Source organism: Fringilla coelebs, assembly GCF_963513975.1.
Source record: "Fringilla coelebs genome assembly, chromosome: 15".
NCBI classification, from domain to species: domain Eukaryota; kingdom Metazoa; phylum Chordata; class Aves; order Passeriformes; family Fringillidae; genus Fringilla; species Fringilla coelebs.
In genome coordinates, this window is record NC_140041.1 from 1,266,543 (window position 1) to 1,282,341 (window position 15,799).

The following is a 15,799-nucleotide window of genomic DNA, read 5'->3' on the forward strand; positions in this document are numbered from 1 at the left end:
TGACCTTTTCCATTTTCATTGCCAGTTCCCTCCCCACACTGATACATCAGAACACTTTTGCTGGCAGGCCATGTTTCAGGTCATTTATTGTGCTGTAAAGGGAGTCTGCCACCACAGTGTTGCCCATCTGTGAGTTTGGAGTGGACGGTGTGGAGGTTGTGGTGCAAATGCTCCACAGATCATAGATGGATGGTTTGTGGAGCAATTTTTGGGCTTTCCTGTTGTTTGGGTGTGAAGAGCTTTTAGGGTGCATGCTGCCCAGTCTCCCCTTTGGGAAGGCATCCTGAGAACAGTGGTGTTGTTGAGTCCTCTGACCTTCAGCAAGTCAGGATGACTCTTTGGAAGGAAAAGTGGGACTCCTGTTTTGATATTTCTTGGGAATACTTTGAATGGGAAACAAAATAAAAAGTTTATGGTGATAATTTAAGCTGTAGTGAACTAAGGTTAATTTATTCCCTTGGCCAGAGCAAACAGATGAGGTGGCTGAGGCTGTCAGACCCCTGCTGATCACAGCCCCTGGTGGAAAAGCTGGTTTGACTCTCACTGCTCCTCCTGTGGCCCTTTTGAAGTGGACAGAAACACATCCATGGCTGGCAATCATGAGGTGGCTTCACTGCAGAGCAGAGCTGGTCAAACAGTTAAGCTGAAGAGTGTACAAGTGTCACTTCTATTGTAATGGATTTTATGCCAGTGTGAAGTTCAAGTCCAGACTGCTAAGGGCAACACAAAGAGTTTTTTCCCTTGACGTTTTCCTGCAGTTAACCCAGAGAATCAGTGCAGCTGCTGAAGGTGATGCACCAAATCTCTGAGAAGGGTTTGGCTGTCCCCAGTCTCCAGTTTGGCCCTGTGTAACCTGGGAGAGGCTGTGCATATGCAGGGGGAGCCTAATTTATGGTCAGCGTGGCTGGCTAGGATTTAGTCAAAGCAGGGATGAGCAGAAGTTTTTATTCCAAAACTCCCAGTTTGATTGCAATGGCCCAGGTTTGGTTGACTGTGGAGAGCCAGCTCTGGGTGGAATTACACAGGAGTGCCTTCTCAAGGGTCCAGGTTGCCACAACCCTGAGATATGTGAAAAATCTCTTCCAGCCCGTGAGCTTGAAGAATGAGTCGGAGTTCTTCAGTTCTCGGTCTCAAGATTGTTTATTGCATCTTATCTATCAAAATTTTTCTGCTGCCCTGCTGAGGTCTGTCCAGCAGGACAGTTCCAGGCACTCTGCCTGCCCCCAGGACGGTGTTATGTCTTTATACTAAAACACATATACAATGTTTACAATTACTTTCCAATACCTATCATCTATGTTAGACAGTGAGCTTCTACTCTAAACCAATCTAAAAGTGCAAAGACGGAGGCAGAGAAGAAGAAGGAGAAAGGCTGGACACACCCAAATCCCTCCATCTTGCCCCTGAACTCCCCCTTCCAGAAACCCCAAAAATCCCTTTTTTCACCCTGTGATAATTTCACTATTATGCTACTTAAACTGCTGTGGCTTGCAGGCCTTCATACAAGGCTGGTAATTTGCTCCACGGGTCATAATCGAACCCAGAGGTGTTCTGGGCTGTGTGCCAGGGTCTCTGGCACAGGGGTCCTGGCCGTTCTGGACATCAAAAGGGATGTCCTGAGTTCCAACGGTGCCTGATGCTGCTGCCAGATCTGAGTCCCCCAGTGCCCTTGGCAGGCTGGTCTGCAGTCCCTGTGCCCCAGAGCCTTGTTGTGTTCATGGTCTGTTGTGCTCTCTCTCCCCACTCCCCACCCATCTCAGATGTTTGCTGCTGAGGAGAATGTGGATTTTCGGATACACGTGGAGAACCAGACGCGAGCGAGGGACGATGTGAGCAGGAAGCAGCTCCGGCTCTATCAGCTCTACAGCAGGACGAGCGGGAAGCACATCCAAGTGCTCGGCAGGAGGATCAGTGCCAAAGGAGAAGATGGAGATAAATATGGTAAGAATATTTACTGGGATCCCCTAGACTTCAGGTCAAAGGCTTTAATCCAGGCTGTTGTGCTAAGAACCTCTTGGGAGAAAAGTAATAAGAGCAATAAAAACCAAAATAAAAGGAAAAATAACATTTCCAGGTTAAGAACATGAGATTTGTTTTGCTGGTGCTGCCTCCCAGCTGCAGGCAGTTCCCACAGTACTGCCATGCCCCAATTTATTAGTATATGGTTGAAGAAAAGAATGTCTTTCTCCCCAAGCCATGAGCTCACAGTGTGTTTACTGCAATTCATAAATGATACCTAAATTGGTGGCTGGGGCAGTCCTTTCCCCATGAACTCCTGGGCTCGTGTTTGGGTGAATCCAGTGTTTGAATGAAGCACTCTCATCTTTTCGGGTGGCGGGATACTTGGTTTAAATTGAAAGTAGATTTTGAGAGCTTTGACAGTACCCCAGAGCTCAAGCTGAACCTCTTGAGTGTGTGGATCTTGCAGGAAAAACAGAACTTTATCCTGTGCTGACAGCACATTCAACTATTCTTGTTGTGATTTGCACACAAGCAGCATGCTGGAAATGCTGCTAGAGGCTGGGCTATGAAAAATGCTGTAATTCTGGTTCATTCTGAGGTGGTTTCTGCTGAGATGCTTTTACTCTGGTTGGCTGTTGAGAGGATTTTAGGGCTGTTGAGAACACTGGCTCTGTGTTCGGGATGCGCAGCCTGTGTGTTCCTGTGCTGCTGCAGAGGTGTGTGTGAGAGTTTGCTGGCTCAACCATTCGTGTGGGATTGTCTGGTGCAGCACTGGTGAGGTGGAGCTGAGCTATGAGGAGGGCAGGTCAAAATCCGGGAGCGGTTGTTCCCTCGGGAAGCTTCGGGAAGGAGAAGGCACACACCGAGCACTGAGGGCAGCTGCTGCCACTGCAGGAGCAGCGTGAGCTGTGCCACGGGAAGCGACGGCTACAGAGCACCTGGCAGGTAGGGAGTGACCCCCAAGGCACTTGTGTGGGGTCAGCGTCTCTCTCAGAGAAAGCCCTGCCCTCAGGTCTCATCAGCCTTGTCCTTTGTCATTCCCAAATTTCCAGATATTACAGGAGTGAAAAGTGCCACTTGGCTGCTAATTATTGTGTCATTTTCTGGCATTCATCCTCCGGAGCTCTGATGTGCAAACGAGGCGCGGGGCGCTCCCGCCCGGTGCGGCTGCTGCCCGCCGTGGCTGTCAGGTGCCGTGATGGAGATTTCCTCTCGGTGAAAGAAGGCGGCATTTACAGTGGGTGCAGCAGGGAAGTGTTCCCGGGAGCAGCTGACAAGTGCTAATTTATGTGTCAAAGCCCATCTTGTCCCCTTCATACATATGCAATCGTGTCTGAACAACAAACCTCGCGTGCGGGAGCGTGCTCGTGGCCGAGGGCACTGCTGCCATGACAGAACCCGAGATTCCCGGCCGGGAGCTCCTGCATCCCTGCCTGCCTCCAAACCCAGCTCTCCATCCCTGCCTGCCTCCAAACCCCGCTCCTGCATCCCTGCCTGCCTCCAAACCCCGCTCCTGCATCCCTGCCTGCCTCCAAACCCCGCTCCCCATCCCTGCCTGCCTCCAAGCCCCGCTCCCCATCCCTGCCTGCCTCCAAACCCCGCTCCTGCATCCCTGCCTGCCTCCAAACCCTGCTCCCCATCCCTGCCTGCCTCCAAACCCCGCTCCTGCATCCCTGCCTGCCTCCAAACCCTGCTCCCCATCCCTGCCTGCCTCCAAACCCCGCTCCTGCATCCCTGCCTGCCTCCAAACCCTGCTCCCCATCCCTGCCTGCCTCCAAACCCCGCTCCTGCATCCCTGCCTGCCTCCAAACCCCGCTCCCCATCCCTGCCTGCCTCCAAACCCTGCTCCCCATCCCTGCCTGCCTCCAAACCCCGCTCCTGCATCCCTGCCTGCCTCCAAACCCTGCTCCCCATCCCTGCCTGCCTCCAAACCCCGCTCCTGCATCCCTGCCTGCCTCCAAACCCTCCTCCCCATCACTGCCTGCCTCCAAACCCCGCTCCCCATCCCTGCCTGCCTCCAAGCCCCGCTCCCCATCCCTGCCTGCCTCCAAACCCCGCTCCCCATCCCTGCCTGCCTCCAAGCCCCGCTCCCTGGATGCCGGTGAGCTCCATGGGTTGTTTGCCTGCCCCCCCAGACCCGCCCGGCTCCATCCCCAGAGCCTCTCAGCAAACGCGTCGAGGCTGCGGAGCCTTCTCGCCCCCAGCCCCGGGCAAGGTTATGGAAATCTGCTCTCGGTGCTGCTTGGCACGAAACATTCGGAGCATGACAATCGGGGAGACAGTGAGGTGGGACACGGCGGGCCGGGATGGAACCACGCAAAGCTCCTGTCTGGGATAATGGGAGGGAGAGATGTCGGAGTTACTGGAGTGAGAACCATCTGTGTTACAGCCCAACCTGGACACAAAGGCAATGACACAGGGTTCATTATGTGCCAGGAACCCCTCCCCCTGAGGCATTATTATAGAGTAACCTTTGATCAAGACCAGAGAGAGGCTTAAACCGGGTCTGGGGATCTCAACAGTTGTAAACTTTTGATCCACATCTCCGTCTTGGCGGTCAGGTCTGCATCTGGAGGAGGACACCTCTCCTCGCACGCAGCAGATGGCCGAGTGTCCCCTGGCCTTTCCCTCTCCGGGACAGAGCGGGCTGTGCCACCCTGGCAGATGGCACCGGCTCCTGCCCCGGCCCTGCTGGGGCCATGTGGGCTGGTGGCCTAAGGATTGCAGCTCGGGGAAAGCTTTAGGAGGAGAAACACGTCTGAGAAATGTCTGAGAAAAGGCAAGAGACGTGGGCAAAGGTGCCCGTGAGCTGGCTCCAGCCGCAAATTCTCTCAGCAGCCCGGTGCTGTTAGGAGAAGGTGACATCGCAAGGGCCAGCCGGCTCAGGGCTCACTGGGAGGCTCTGTCAGGGCTCAGGTCCCTGGTGCTCATCACAAGCCCTTTAGCACCAGCCCGTTTAAAGGGTAGCGGAATAAAGAATGTTTTAGCACCTCTTTCCCGTCTTCCCTTATATTCACAACAGTGTTCAAATGTTTCTTTTTTCCTTTTTTTTTTTTTTTTTTTCACATATGTAGCTTCCAAATGGGAGGGTTGTCCTGCCTTTAAAGGGAGGTTATTTTATTGCAAGGCTTATTGACTTCTGTAAAACTTCTCACCTCTTGGTCGCAGAGAATGCCCAGAGCAGAGGGGAGGTGGCAGATCTCAGGCAGGGAACTTCTGCTTTCCAAGCAAACGAGCAGCCAGCCCTGGCTCAGGGAGGAATGCTGCTGCAGGGCTGGGGGATCCAGCCACAGGAATCCCCGTCGATTGTTTTATCCAGGTGTGCAAATGCCATGCACAAGGCAAAATGCATGCTCTGCAATGCGTGATTCTGCTGCCACAACAATGCCGGTGTGTAATTCTTGGTTTATGCATTCTTTGGGACCAAGATCTGGCCCCGTGTGTTGGATTATTAAATGTCAAATTAAGTCAGTTAATAGAATTAATTGAGTCGATGTAATCCATTTAATCAGATGGATTTGATCCCTTCTCAGATGAATTAGAATCCATTAACAGATAAGTCAATTATTGGACTAAATTAAATCTAATAATAATGCCTGCTGCTCACAGCAACACTAATTAATCTAAATACACTTACCTATCTCCCAAGGTTGTTTTATTTAAAGGCTTAATTGATGTTCCTAAAGTGCTCTGAGATCTTTAGATAATAGATGATCTGTGTGAGCAAAATATTATCTCTTAACAGACTATAAACTAATTAAAGGACTGATGTATTTACAAATTGCATTTTTACTTTAATCCCTTCAACCTATTCAGAAAGAATTTGCACTGGCCCAGAAAAACAATATTTCTATTATAAGCTTATTATTACTTTACAGGTTCCTAAGTGGTCCTTTCATTCAGAAAATGAAAGGGTGAAGGAGAAAAAACAACCATTAAATTGCTGACAAAAAAAAAAAAAAGGGACCTGGAACCTTTATAATCCACCTCCGATAAATGGTACAGATAGGGAAGAGAGGGATCAGTGACCTGAAACCTTAGATCCTTTCATTTATTTTCATTTCACAAAAGGCAGAAGACATTCTATCCTGTTTGTTCACGATCTGTGTATCCGGCGCAGTTGGGCAGGCAGAGCTCTCTTGGTTGGGTGAAGGCATTTTTGCCTCATTTGTATTTCACAGCCGTGGGGTTTTTGCTTTAATTTGTCCCCAGTCCTGCTGTCCTGCGGGGCACGGAGCAGCGATAGCCATCAGTGCAGAGGTGTGAGAGCCCTCGGCGGAGGGAACTCTAATTTGCGGAGGGTGTGTGTGTGTCCCGGGGCTGGGCTGCGAGGTACATCACTGATCGGCACCTCCGGTGCTCCTTGCTCCACGGATCCACGGATCCACCCCATCCCAGCGTCAAACACGCTCGCAGGTCCCTCCGGAGGTTACAAACCCTGCGTGTTATAAACCTTCCTCTCTGGTCTACAGCGTGGAGGCTTTATCTGGGGACAGCCTGTGCAAGGGGCAGGGGAAGGGAAGGGAAGGGAAGGGAAGGGAAGGGAAGGGAAGGGAAGGGAAGGGAAGGGAAGGGAAGGGAAGGGAAGGGAAGGGAAGGGAAGGGAAGGGAAGGGAAGGGAAGGGAAGGGAAGGGAAGGGAAGGGAAGGGAAGGGAAGGGAAGGGAAGGGAAGGGAAGGGAAGGGAAGGGAAGGGAAGGGAAGGGAAGGGAAGGGAAGGGAAGGGAAGGGAAGGGAAGGGAAGGGAAGGGAAGGGAAGGGAAGGGAAGGGAAGGGAAGGGGGTGTGCCCAGACATCACACAGATGCGCTGCTTTGGGTGGTACACAGACAGCGAGGCGCTGAGGCAAACGGGCATCACTTCCTGGGGCCGCTCCAGCCGGGCTGCCGAGCGCTGCAGCCTCCAGCTCCACCTCGAGCTGGAGCTGCCCTGGGATGCCAGCGGACCTGCCCACGGAGAGCACATTACAGCTGTCTAGACATCAGCCACGCTCCATCCTGCCAGAGATTTCATTTGTGGTAGAAGTGGGCTCTGTTCCATGAGGAGGTGTAATATGTGTGGAAAATATTATAGCAAAATAGCCTCCTTTAATTGACTCTAAATTTTGCAGGATTCCTTCCTAGGTTTGGGTAATCCGGTGCTCTCCAGAATTAATGGCTGACATAGCACTTCTTCGGGCTTGGCAGCCTGACAGCTAATTTAGAACTCCCTAAACTCATTTCACTAATGACTCCCATTTGTTCTATCTGAAAGCCTGGAAACAAATGCAAAATACCAGTGCCATTGTCCCATCTTTAGCAAGTCATTCTTTCCCTCAGTATTTCTGGCACCTTAACAGCAAGCTGCCTTGGGAAATCTGATTAACCCTTTCCCTTCCTGGAATAGTTTAAATCAATTTTGATCCATCTCCTGGAAAAAGCAGGAGTAGGAAACGAAACTTATTGTGGCTGGAAGGCTCAGAATTTATGTGCTAGAAAGATAAGAGATATAGTCCGAACATCGATTTGGATTTGTGAAATATCGCTGCATTTCCACAGTTTTTCCACGTGTATTTCCAAGCTGCTTTTCTTGCCAGGAACAGGTGCGTGCAAGGTTTTGTCGGTCAGTGCAGTTCAGCTCCAAATCCTGCATGAGCTGGGATCTGCTTTGTAATTTATTGTGCTGACCCATCAGAATGGCTGTTTCCCATTTAACCGACCTATCGCTGCCTCCAGTCTCTTCCCATTACAGTTTTGACATCACGACAAGACAAATAAATTTTTTAAAAGACCTTTTATCTTCTAAACCATTTATTTTCACTTACTTAGCCCGGGGGCAGAGCTGACCTCAGCGAAGGGGATGATCATTCACCATGGCAGCTGTACAGTCAGATGGGTCCTGGGGACAGGCCTGAGCCCAGCAGCCTTTGCCCTCCCTCCAGCTGCTGTGCTGTGGCTCTGGCCTTTTCCCTGCTTGCCCAGCAATCCCTGAGAGCTGTATTATTTTTTGTGCCTTAAAATGTCTCCCCTTTTCACCTGCAGTCGGGCGGTGGTGAAGCTGTTCCTTGAAAGCAGATGAGGGGATGAGCTGAAGCTTCAGGCAGCTCAGGATTTTGCTGAGCCAGGAGGAAGTTCTGTGTAAGGCAGAAACCTGAGCTGGGGCTGGGGATGGAGCTGGGGATGGAGCTGGGGATGGAGCTGGGGCTGGAGCTGGGGCTGGGGATGGAGCTGGGGCTGGGGATGGAGCTGGGGATGGAGCTGGGGATGGGGATGGAGCGGGGGATGGAGATGGAGCTGGGCTGGGGATGGAGCTGGGGATGGAGCTGGGGCTTCCAGCTTGCTCTGGGTAGCGAGGGCTCTTGGTTGCCCTCACCTTCCTGGTGGCTCTGAAAGGTTCTATTTGAAACACACTGTTAGCATCTTGCACAAACCATCTGTATATTGAAGACTTTTTCTGGTTTATTCTGCCATATTCTGTGCCCGTGCCAGGGTGGGGAAAAGCCTTGCTTAGGAAGGATGAGAAGTTTGAGAAAAACCCTAGCCTTTTTGATTCATGACAAAGCTATTTTGAACAAATAATTTGTTGCCAATTTCCTTTACTTTTGATTTGGATAGCTGCTCTCCTGAGCTCCTGCTGAAGCCCAGGCTCTCTGCAACAGTCCTTGTTTTGTACCTGCACTAACAGCAAAACCTTACATTTATTTTCCCTCTGACACCACACTGACTTTGGATTTCCCTACTCCTGGATCTTGAGATAGCTTAAAGAACCTTGACTTTCAGGGGGAAACAAAGATTCTCCTTTTAACTCTAAGGTTCACAACTCTCCACAAGCACTGGTCAGGGTTTGGAAAGCACAGGCCTGCCTGTCAGCAAATTAGAGACTTAGAAATAACGAGGAGAGGTAATTTAGAGATCTGCTGATAATTTGTCATTTTTAATTCCTGTGTGGAGTGGAAAGTGAGCTACAAAGTGAAAAATCTTTATTTTCATGCAAGTCATAAAAGGGTTTTTGTTAACAGTTTGTGTGTGTGTGTATAAATCTGCACTGTGATTTAAGTGTTCCCATTAGAAATGCAGAATAGGAAATAGGATCCCATCTGTGAGCAATTTAAGAGGAAGTGAGACAATGGAGTCGATTGCTGCTTCAGTTTAGATAATCAATACAAATATTATTAGTATAGTGATTTATCTTCTTAGACACGTTATGAAAATGTGAATGCCAGCCCCTGAAGACAGGTCAATATGATGTTATCTGTTCCTGCCTTGCTGTGTTTGTGGTGCTTTCCCATGAAGGTCAAGCAGCTGCTTTGTTAAATGTTCTTCCCTGGCTCTGATGAAATGAAACAGAAACAAACTTAGGGCTTTCCTTTCTCCTCCATGGCTCCGGAAATGCTCTGTGCTTGTCAGTATAGTGATTACTTCTGTCTGAAATCTGCACTGGGGACTGCTGGGGGGACACTGGGAGGTTATCTGTAGGGTCTTTCCAACCCAAACCATTCTGTGATGAAGTTCTGGAAGAAGTTTGCATAATTTTAAATATTTCTAGGCCAGGAGTGATTCTGTGCACAAATGCTGAGAGCTCATTTAGGTTTATTGCAGTTGTTCTGTGTTGGTGTCTGTTACCAAACCTTGCTTTGTGCTCTCCGAGGTTTTCCCATGTCTAAGCTTTTGGCCAGTCGTTGATTAATTCAAGCTGGTTCTTGGGGTGCAAGTAAAAGTACCCTACAAAGAGGCTAGTCTGCATTTCCAAAAGGGTTTTTAATTGCTTTTGCTTTGGAGAGGAAGGAAGGAAAACACTGCCAACAAATGCTCTTGTACATTTTGCTTTGGGTGAACGTTCCCGCGCATGATGTCAAGTGGCCAAAGAATTTTTTTCCTTCACAAGGAACATTTGGAAGAAATGAGAAATGGCAATAACCCTGTTAAGAACTGCTTAACTAAAGACAGGATGGGGAATGCAAAACTTGATGTGAAGATTACCCTTCTCCTTGAAGGTGCCATGGAACCTCACCGGGCTGTTGTGTGAGATTGCTCAGGTCAGATTCCTGGAGACTCTCGGTGCTGCTGGCACTGGCCACAGCCTCACCTGGAGCATCTCCGGCTCCAGCAGGGCTGATCTGGGGTGCTGGGACGCTGGGGCTGGACCCTCCAGGCACTGGACACAGAAGGAACTTTGTTCCTCACGTCTAATGAAGTGGCATGAATTTCATCATCTCGGTGTCCTCATGTGTCCCTCCTCAGCCCAGAGCCCCCTCAGCCCAGGATGCCAGCGGGATGAAAGCTTTGCACATGGAGAGATGCTAAGGAGACAGTGCTAACACAGACCACACTGGTAGCCTGTTTAGAAGTAATTATTTGGTGCTTTGAGATGCTGTGAGACTGTTCCTGTTTTCAGGTTGGGGTTTCCTCAAGAAAGGTGTTAAATTTATAAAAAATAAGGCACTTCAGTCACTCGGATTTCACCTCAGCTCTTTGAAAAAACAGATAGTCAGGAATTTCCGCGGCTGCAAGGTGGAGCACAGCAAACATTAACAAGGCCAGTAGCACTGCCTGGCTGTCTGCAAGAACAGGGAAGAGCCCAGGCCCTGCAGAACTGCACCGGGGCTCGGCAGAAAGGTGAAAAATAACGAAGCTGTGAAGAGGAGAAACTGCTGATGCATGGGGCTTGGAAAGCTGGAAGTGTCCAGAAAGGGAGCTGAAAATACCCCCCAAAAATGACTATCTGTGGCTTGAATGAAATAGTGTCCGATCAGCATTCAGAAACCGCTGAATCCAGGCCGCTCCAATACTGGCATTTTCCAGACTGCTTGCCAGTCGGATGCAGAGGAGAACACGTGTGGAGCGTCTGCGGTCACAGTGCTTGCAAGAAGTGGAAGGTGAGCTGGATGTAAAGGCAGTGAGAAGTCCCAGTAAAAAACAAGAAGCACCTACTTTTTCTTCCAGTGAGGAAGTGTGGGGGTATTGGGGTTCAAGGGAGATGGGAACGTAGCTGCACTCTGCGAGCATCCCTTTTAATTAGCTGTGTCAGCAATAAAAAGTGCCCACTTTGGTCCCTGAAGAGCTTTCAGTATTTTCTGAATGCCCAAAATAGACATCTCCTGCTTTTATGGTGAACAGAGGAGCTGAGGCCTGAGCTTTGTGTCTCTGAGTTGTGCTGTAGCTGCCTTGGGGATGTGTCTGTCCTTTGCTGATGCTGCCTGGAGTGGTGGAACTTTGAGTGTGACTGGGCAGTGTCCTTGTTCTCCTCCACTGCTCAGCTGCTCTGGCCTCGTCCCACAGCTGGGCTGGTGGGCAGAGAAGGAGCAGACATTGCTCCTGAGCAGCTCGACGGTGATGGGAGCTTTGGGTGTTTGACCACATGGTGGGTGACATCCTGGCTTTGGTTTACATCTGTTGTACTCAAGTGCTTTTGGAAGGACAAGCAGGAGAGGAAATGGCTGTTGGAATGTGAGGAGGGAGCTGTAGCATCAGGGGATGTCACCCCCAGCCTCTGGAGGCTGTGAGGACCTTAGAGTCAAGAAGCATTAGGGAAGGGCTAGGAATAGGATGGCATGTAAGCACCAGATAAATCTAAAAAATATTGTCCAGGTGTCCCCAGTGCTTGGCCAAGGACAACTGCAAGGCTCACAGTTTGCAGGGGGGAGTGCTGGAGCCGACTGGGGGATGCTTCAGGCTCCTGATTGCAAACCACGTACTTGGTTAGTTAGAGGGTGAGCACTGCAGCTCCCAAAAGCTGGCCTTGTCCTGTTGGGATCAGTGATGTAGGCCCAGGTGCCAGCGCTGAACTTGCCTAAAGGTAACTTCAGCATAAATCCCCCATAAGGGTTCCGCTGGTTGCGTGGAGGGATCACAGGGCTGGATCTCTGTTACAGCCAAGGCTTGATTATCCTTTTTCCTACACTCCTGAAACTCCACCGACTTCAACAGAGCCATTCCTGGAGCTCCTGTGTGAGACTGAAAGGAGATTAAGTGCCCAGCAGTGCCTCCCATTCCTCCTGTGTCTTGCACCTTTGTTCAGACCTTGCATTTCAAACCATTTTAGCCGGTGGGAGGCAAATCAAAGCTGTTAGGTTTGAGCCGGTGACAATGGCCTGGTGCTGTGTGGTGTGCCCAGCCCCTTGCCTTTGTGCGACGTTTGTGATTCTTGCCTTTATTTCATTTGCTTCGGCATCTGCATTTGTAACCGTTTTTTTCAAGTGAAGTTTCTGACTGGTGACTCATTAGGAGTAAATAGGCAAAAGGATATTGACTTTACACCTACTAATTTGGGGGTGCTAACAAGCACATGTAAGAGCTTTATAGTCACCGGGTAAATTGTCCCACCTGGGGGGGCTGGAGGAGGGGAGATAAAAAGCATTACAAAGAAGCAGCGCTTTTGTTTCTAGCTGCTAGCCTTGGCTGTTCCTGCTGCTACTGGGGCGGACCTTTGGTGGTCACCATTGCTGGAGCTTGTTCTGAGCTTCTCCAGGATTTTCCAGCCCCATTAGAGCCGTGGGCGCTAAACGTGTTCGCTCGGAAATGAGGTGCCCCTCGCATGGGCTGAGGGAGCGAACCCTCCTTCCCCCTGCGAGGGCACCGTGGTCCCGTGCTCATGGCCGGGGTCAGTGCTCAGCCCTGCCGGTGCCGGGACCCCAGGCAGCTGCAGGTGTGTCTGTCCCTCTCCAGCCATGCCTGTGCCACAGTGATGCCACCCTGAGGTGTGCCTGGATCAGGATGTCACTTGCTCAGAGTGACCTGTTGCAGGGTGGCTGGAGCACAGCTGAGAAGTGATGGCCCCAGCCGTGGTGGTGCTGCTCGAAGCAGAGGGTTGAGCTGGGTCACCTCTCGAGAGCCTTCTCAGTCTTTCAACACTGATTGTCAGAACAGAACTGGCAGGTAAAGCCACTGGTGATCCCTTGCTCTGATTTTCCTTTGGATGCATTCAGTGAGACCCTTAGGAAGTGACTTTTGTGGTTTGTCCCTATTTGTGATTTTTGTATTGAGATTTTTAAGAATTTGTATTACTTTAAAAATTAGAGATGGGCAAAGTTTTTCATCCTCCCACTTTGGTCCTTCTGGCCTTTTGCGCATCTTGGGCGAACCCCTTGTGTGGAACAGATGATGCCATCTGCACAAGGGTGTGTAAGCTGGAGTTTCTCTCAGAAGATGTGTACCAGGGTGAGAACCAGCTCTCATCTCTGCTCCTCTTTGGACACGAGCCTGCTGTGCTTGGAACAGAAGGGAGCCGTCACCGCTGGCTGTATCCGATGTCAGGCTCTCGCTCTGTGGCTGTGACTTCAGCCTCACCCCTTCTCCTCCTCTGTGCCTGACCTGGCTGCATCCAATATCTGTCTCTCAGCAGGAGGAATCCGAGGAAATGCAGCAAACTTCAGCTCCTGGGGCTAAATTGTTGTGCTCTCCAACAGCAAACTGTGTTGAACTAATTGACAACCAGCTTTAAACGCACCCCAATCAAGCAAACGCATTGATTTATTTTTTCCTCTCTTGCCGAGCACTAAGCAGCTCCCAGCTTGGTTTCCTCCCCAAGAAGTGGATAACTCATCTATTGTGTAGTAAAACTGATGGGCAGTGTTGACTTCTATACAATCCTTTCAGTATGCTTAAGGAGGAAGGAGTTCTTATGCTTCTATGAATGTTTGACCACTTAAAAAAAAGCAAAACAAAAAAAAGCCCAACCCAAAACCACACACAACAACAAAAGATGATCCATTTTCTCTGGATGTCTTTGAAAGAAGCTTAGTTTAGAGACAGACTGGAGAGAAAGGCTATTGATTTTGTTTGACCTCCAAAGAGACTGCGGTCAGTATATTTTCCCTGTTGGAGGTGGTTCAGGGCTCTGAATTTCCGTGTCAGCGTTTGTATCCTGAAGCACACTGAAGCTTTTGCTGCTTCTTCAATAAATAGCAAGCTGTAGGGAAAGGTAATGCTGGAGTAAATTTATTTCCCTCTGGATCTGCCCTTCCTTTCTTTTTCTTTCCTATGTAGTTTGGTCATGTTGCTGATGAAGCATTTACAACCTTTTTTCATTGAAGGCTGTGCAGGTTCGTGGGTGAAGCTCAGACTAAAAGCATAGTTTTGTAATCCCTCTCTTGCTTTTTTCAGGGGTGAGCCAGGTCCTTTCCCAACCTCTTGCCTGCACCAACAAGGAGCAAGATACCTTCCTGTGTAGAGTAACAAATGTTCTAAAAACTGCCATCCTCTCTTCTACCCTGATTATTCTCAACCTTTGCAGGGGAAAGCCTTCCTGATTTTTGCTTAGTCTCCTGAAGAGAAACAGATTATTCTGTCTGGGGACTTGGTTGTACTGGAAATGCTCTGCTTGTACAGGACTGTGTAGTTTTGTAGGTGTTCCTGTAAAATGGCTCGTGACAACTGATGTGCCCGTTCTCTGGTAGCCACCTACCAAAGGATGGCTTCCAGGGATGGCAATACCTGTGGGATAAGTCGGTTGTCAGGTCTAAAGGAGCTTCTTGGAGCTCTCTGGGAGATGAGCAGTGCCAGTTGGCATCTCTCCATGCCGAGGTGTCAGCTGTGTTATCTCCTCCTCATTGAACAAAATGCCTCCCTCGCGTGGTGTGGTTTGAGGTGTGTGCTTCTGCCTGCATGGCCACAAGTTCAGCACAGGCAGTTTGCTGCTGTCAGCACATCAAAGGGCAGCCTGATAAAGCTGCCACAGGGTAATCAAGTCATGGGAGAGAGTTGCTGATGTTGGGTACCAGCTGCTGAGCTCCCCTGTCACCCTTGCCACCACGAGCTTCATTTCTAACCCACACAGAGCTTCTTCTTGGAATCCCCTCTTCAGAGGAAGGGTTGGTCTTCCTGCCACTGCCAGCCTCACCTCTGCTTCTGGCTGTGCTCTGGGTCAGGGTGGAGGCTGCTGCTGTGGGTGTGTGAGCCCTGCAGTGTGTGTGGGCTGCTGACAACTGCGTGGCATCAGTTTCTAACTTAAGCACTCCATTTCACTGAGAGCAATGGCCCAGTGCATCCCTAAGAAACAATGAATGGCTGATTTATTTGTGCACTCTGGGCCAGGTGGAGGCTGCAGCCTGTGTTGCATGTATAACTCTGCTGAGACCCCGGAGCAGGACTTTGAGGGTTCCCCAGAACCTTTCACTGCTGTCCTCAGCCAAAAGCCCCACTCCCCACATCTGAATATTCAGTTACATTACCCCCTTGCAAATGGCTCTGCAGTCACCTCTGGGAGTGGTGAGAAGAGAGAGCTGGAACTGTTAAGCCTCTGCACAAACAGGAAGGCAAGGAGCTGATGGGAAGAGCTTGTGGGAGGGGGTGGATTTGCAGATGATGTCCTCCTGTTTGCACTGGACCACTGGGTAGGACAGGGCAATGCAGAGCGGCTGCCATGGGACAGTTTAGTCATATTTACTACGAAATTAATGCAACACTTAATGTAATTATTGTATCAATTTATAATTATTACTTAGAGTAATATTTACAAAGAAACACAAACATTATTATTAAATTAATACAACATTCATCAATGCACTGCTTGCTTTGGGAGTTAGTAGTCCTGAGCTTGAGGTCTGAGCACAGATTGGGTGGTTAGGTATTGCCCACCTCAAAGTCATCATGAAGCTTTGTTAATTAATGAGCAGGAAGTTTTGCTCAGAGCCCTGAGCAGCAGGTGATAGGCCAGCTGAGCATGTTGCTGGAAGGATAGGTGATCCCAGGGAAAGCAGCAATGCTCTGTGTTACCCTGTTGCAGTGGCTTCCAGCGTGTGGTCAGCAGGAGATTGTGATGATGGATCAGAAATACGACAAATTTTTGTTAATGATCAACATCAAAAACTAAGAGCATGTAGAAAAGCAAAGATGTCCTTGTGTCCTAAGTGCCTGTAATCTC

At 49.8% G+C, this 15,799-nt stretch overlaps 1 protein-coding gene across 1 annotated transcript in view; it reads left to right on the plus strand.

The window, feature by feature from the left end:
* The window catches only part of FGF18 (fibroblast growth factor 18), a gene marked incomplete at its 5' end in the record, with an annotated part of 64,344 nt that overhangs the window by 21,493 nt on the left and 27,052 nt on the right, over window positions 1-15,799 (plus strand). The window contains one exon of the mRNA XM_084215659.1: window positions 1,761-1,941. Coding sequence (XP_084071785.1) covers window positions 1,761-1,941 — 181 coding nt within the window. The remainder of the gene's footprint in view (window positions 1-1,760; window positions 1,942-15,799) is intronic.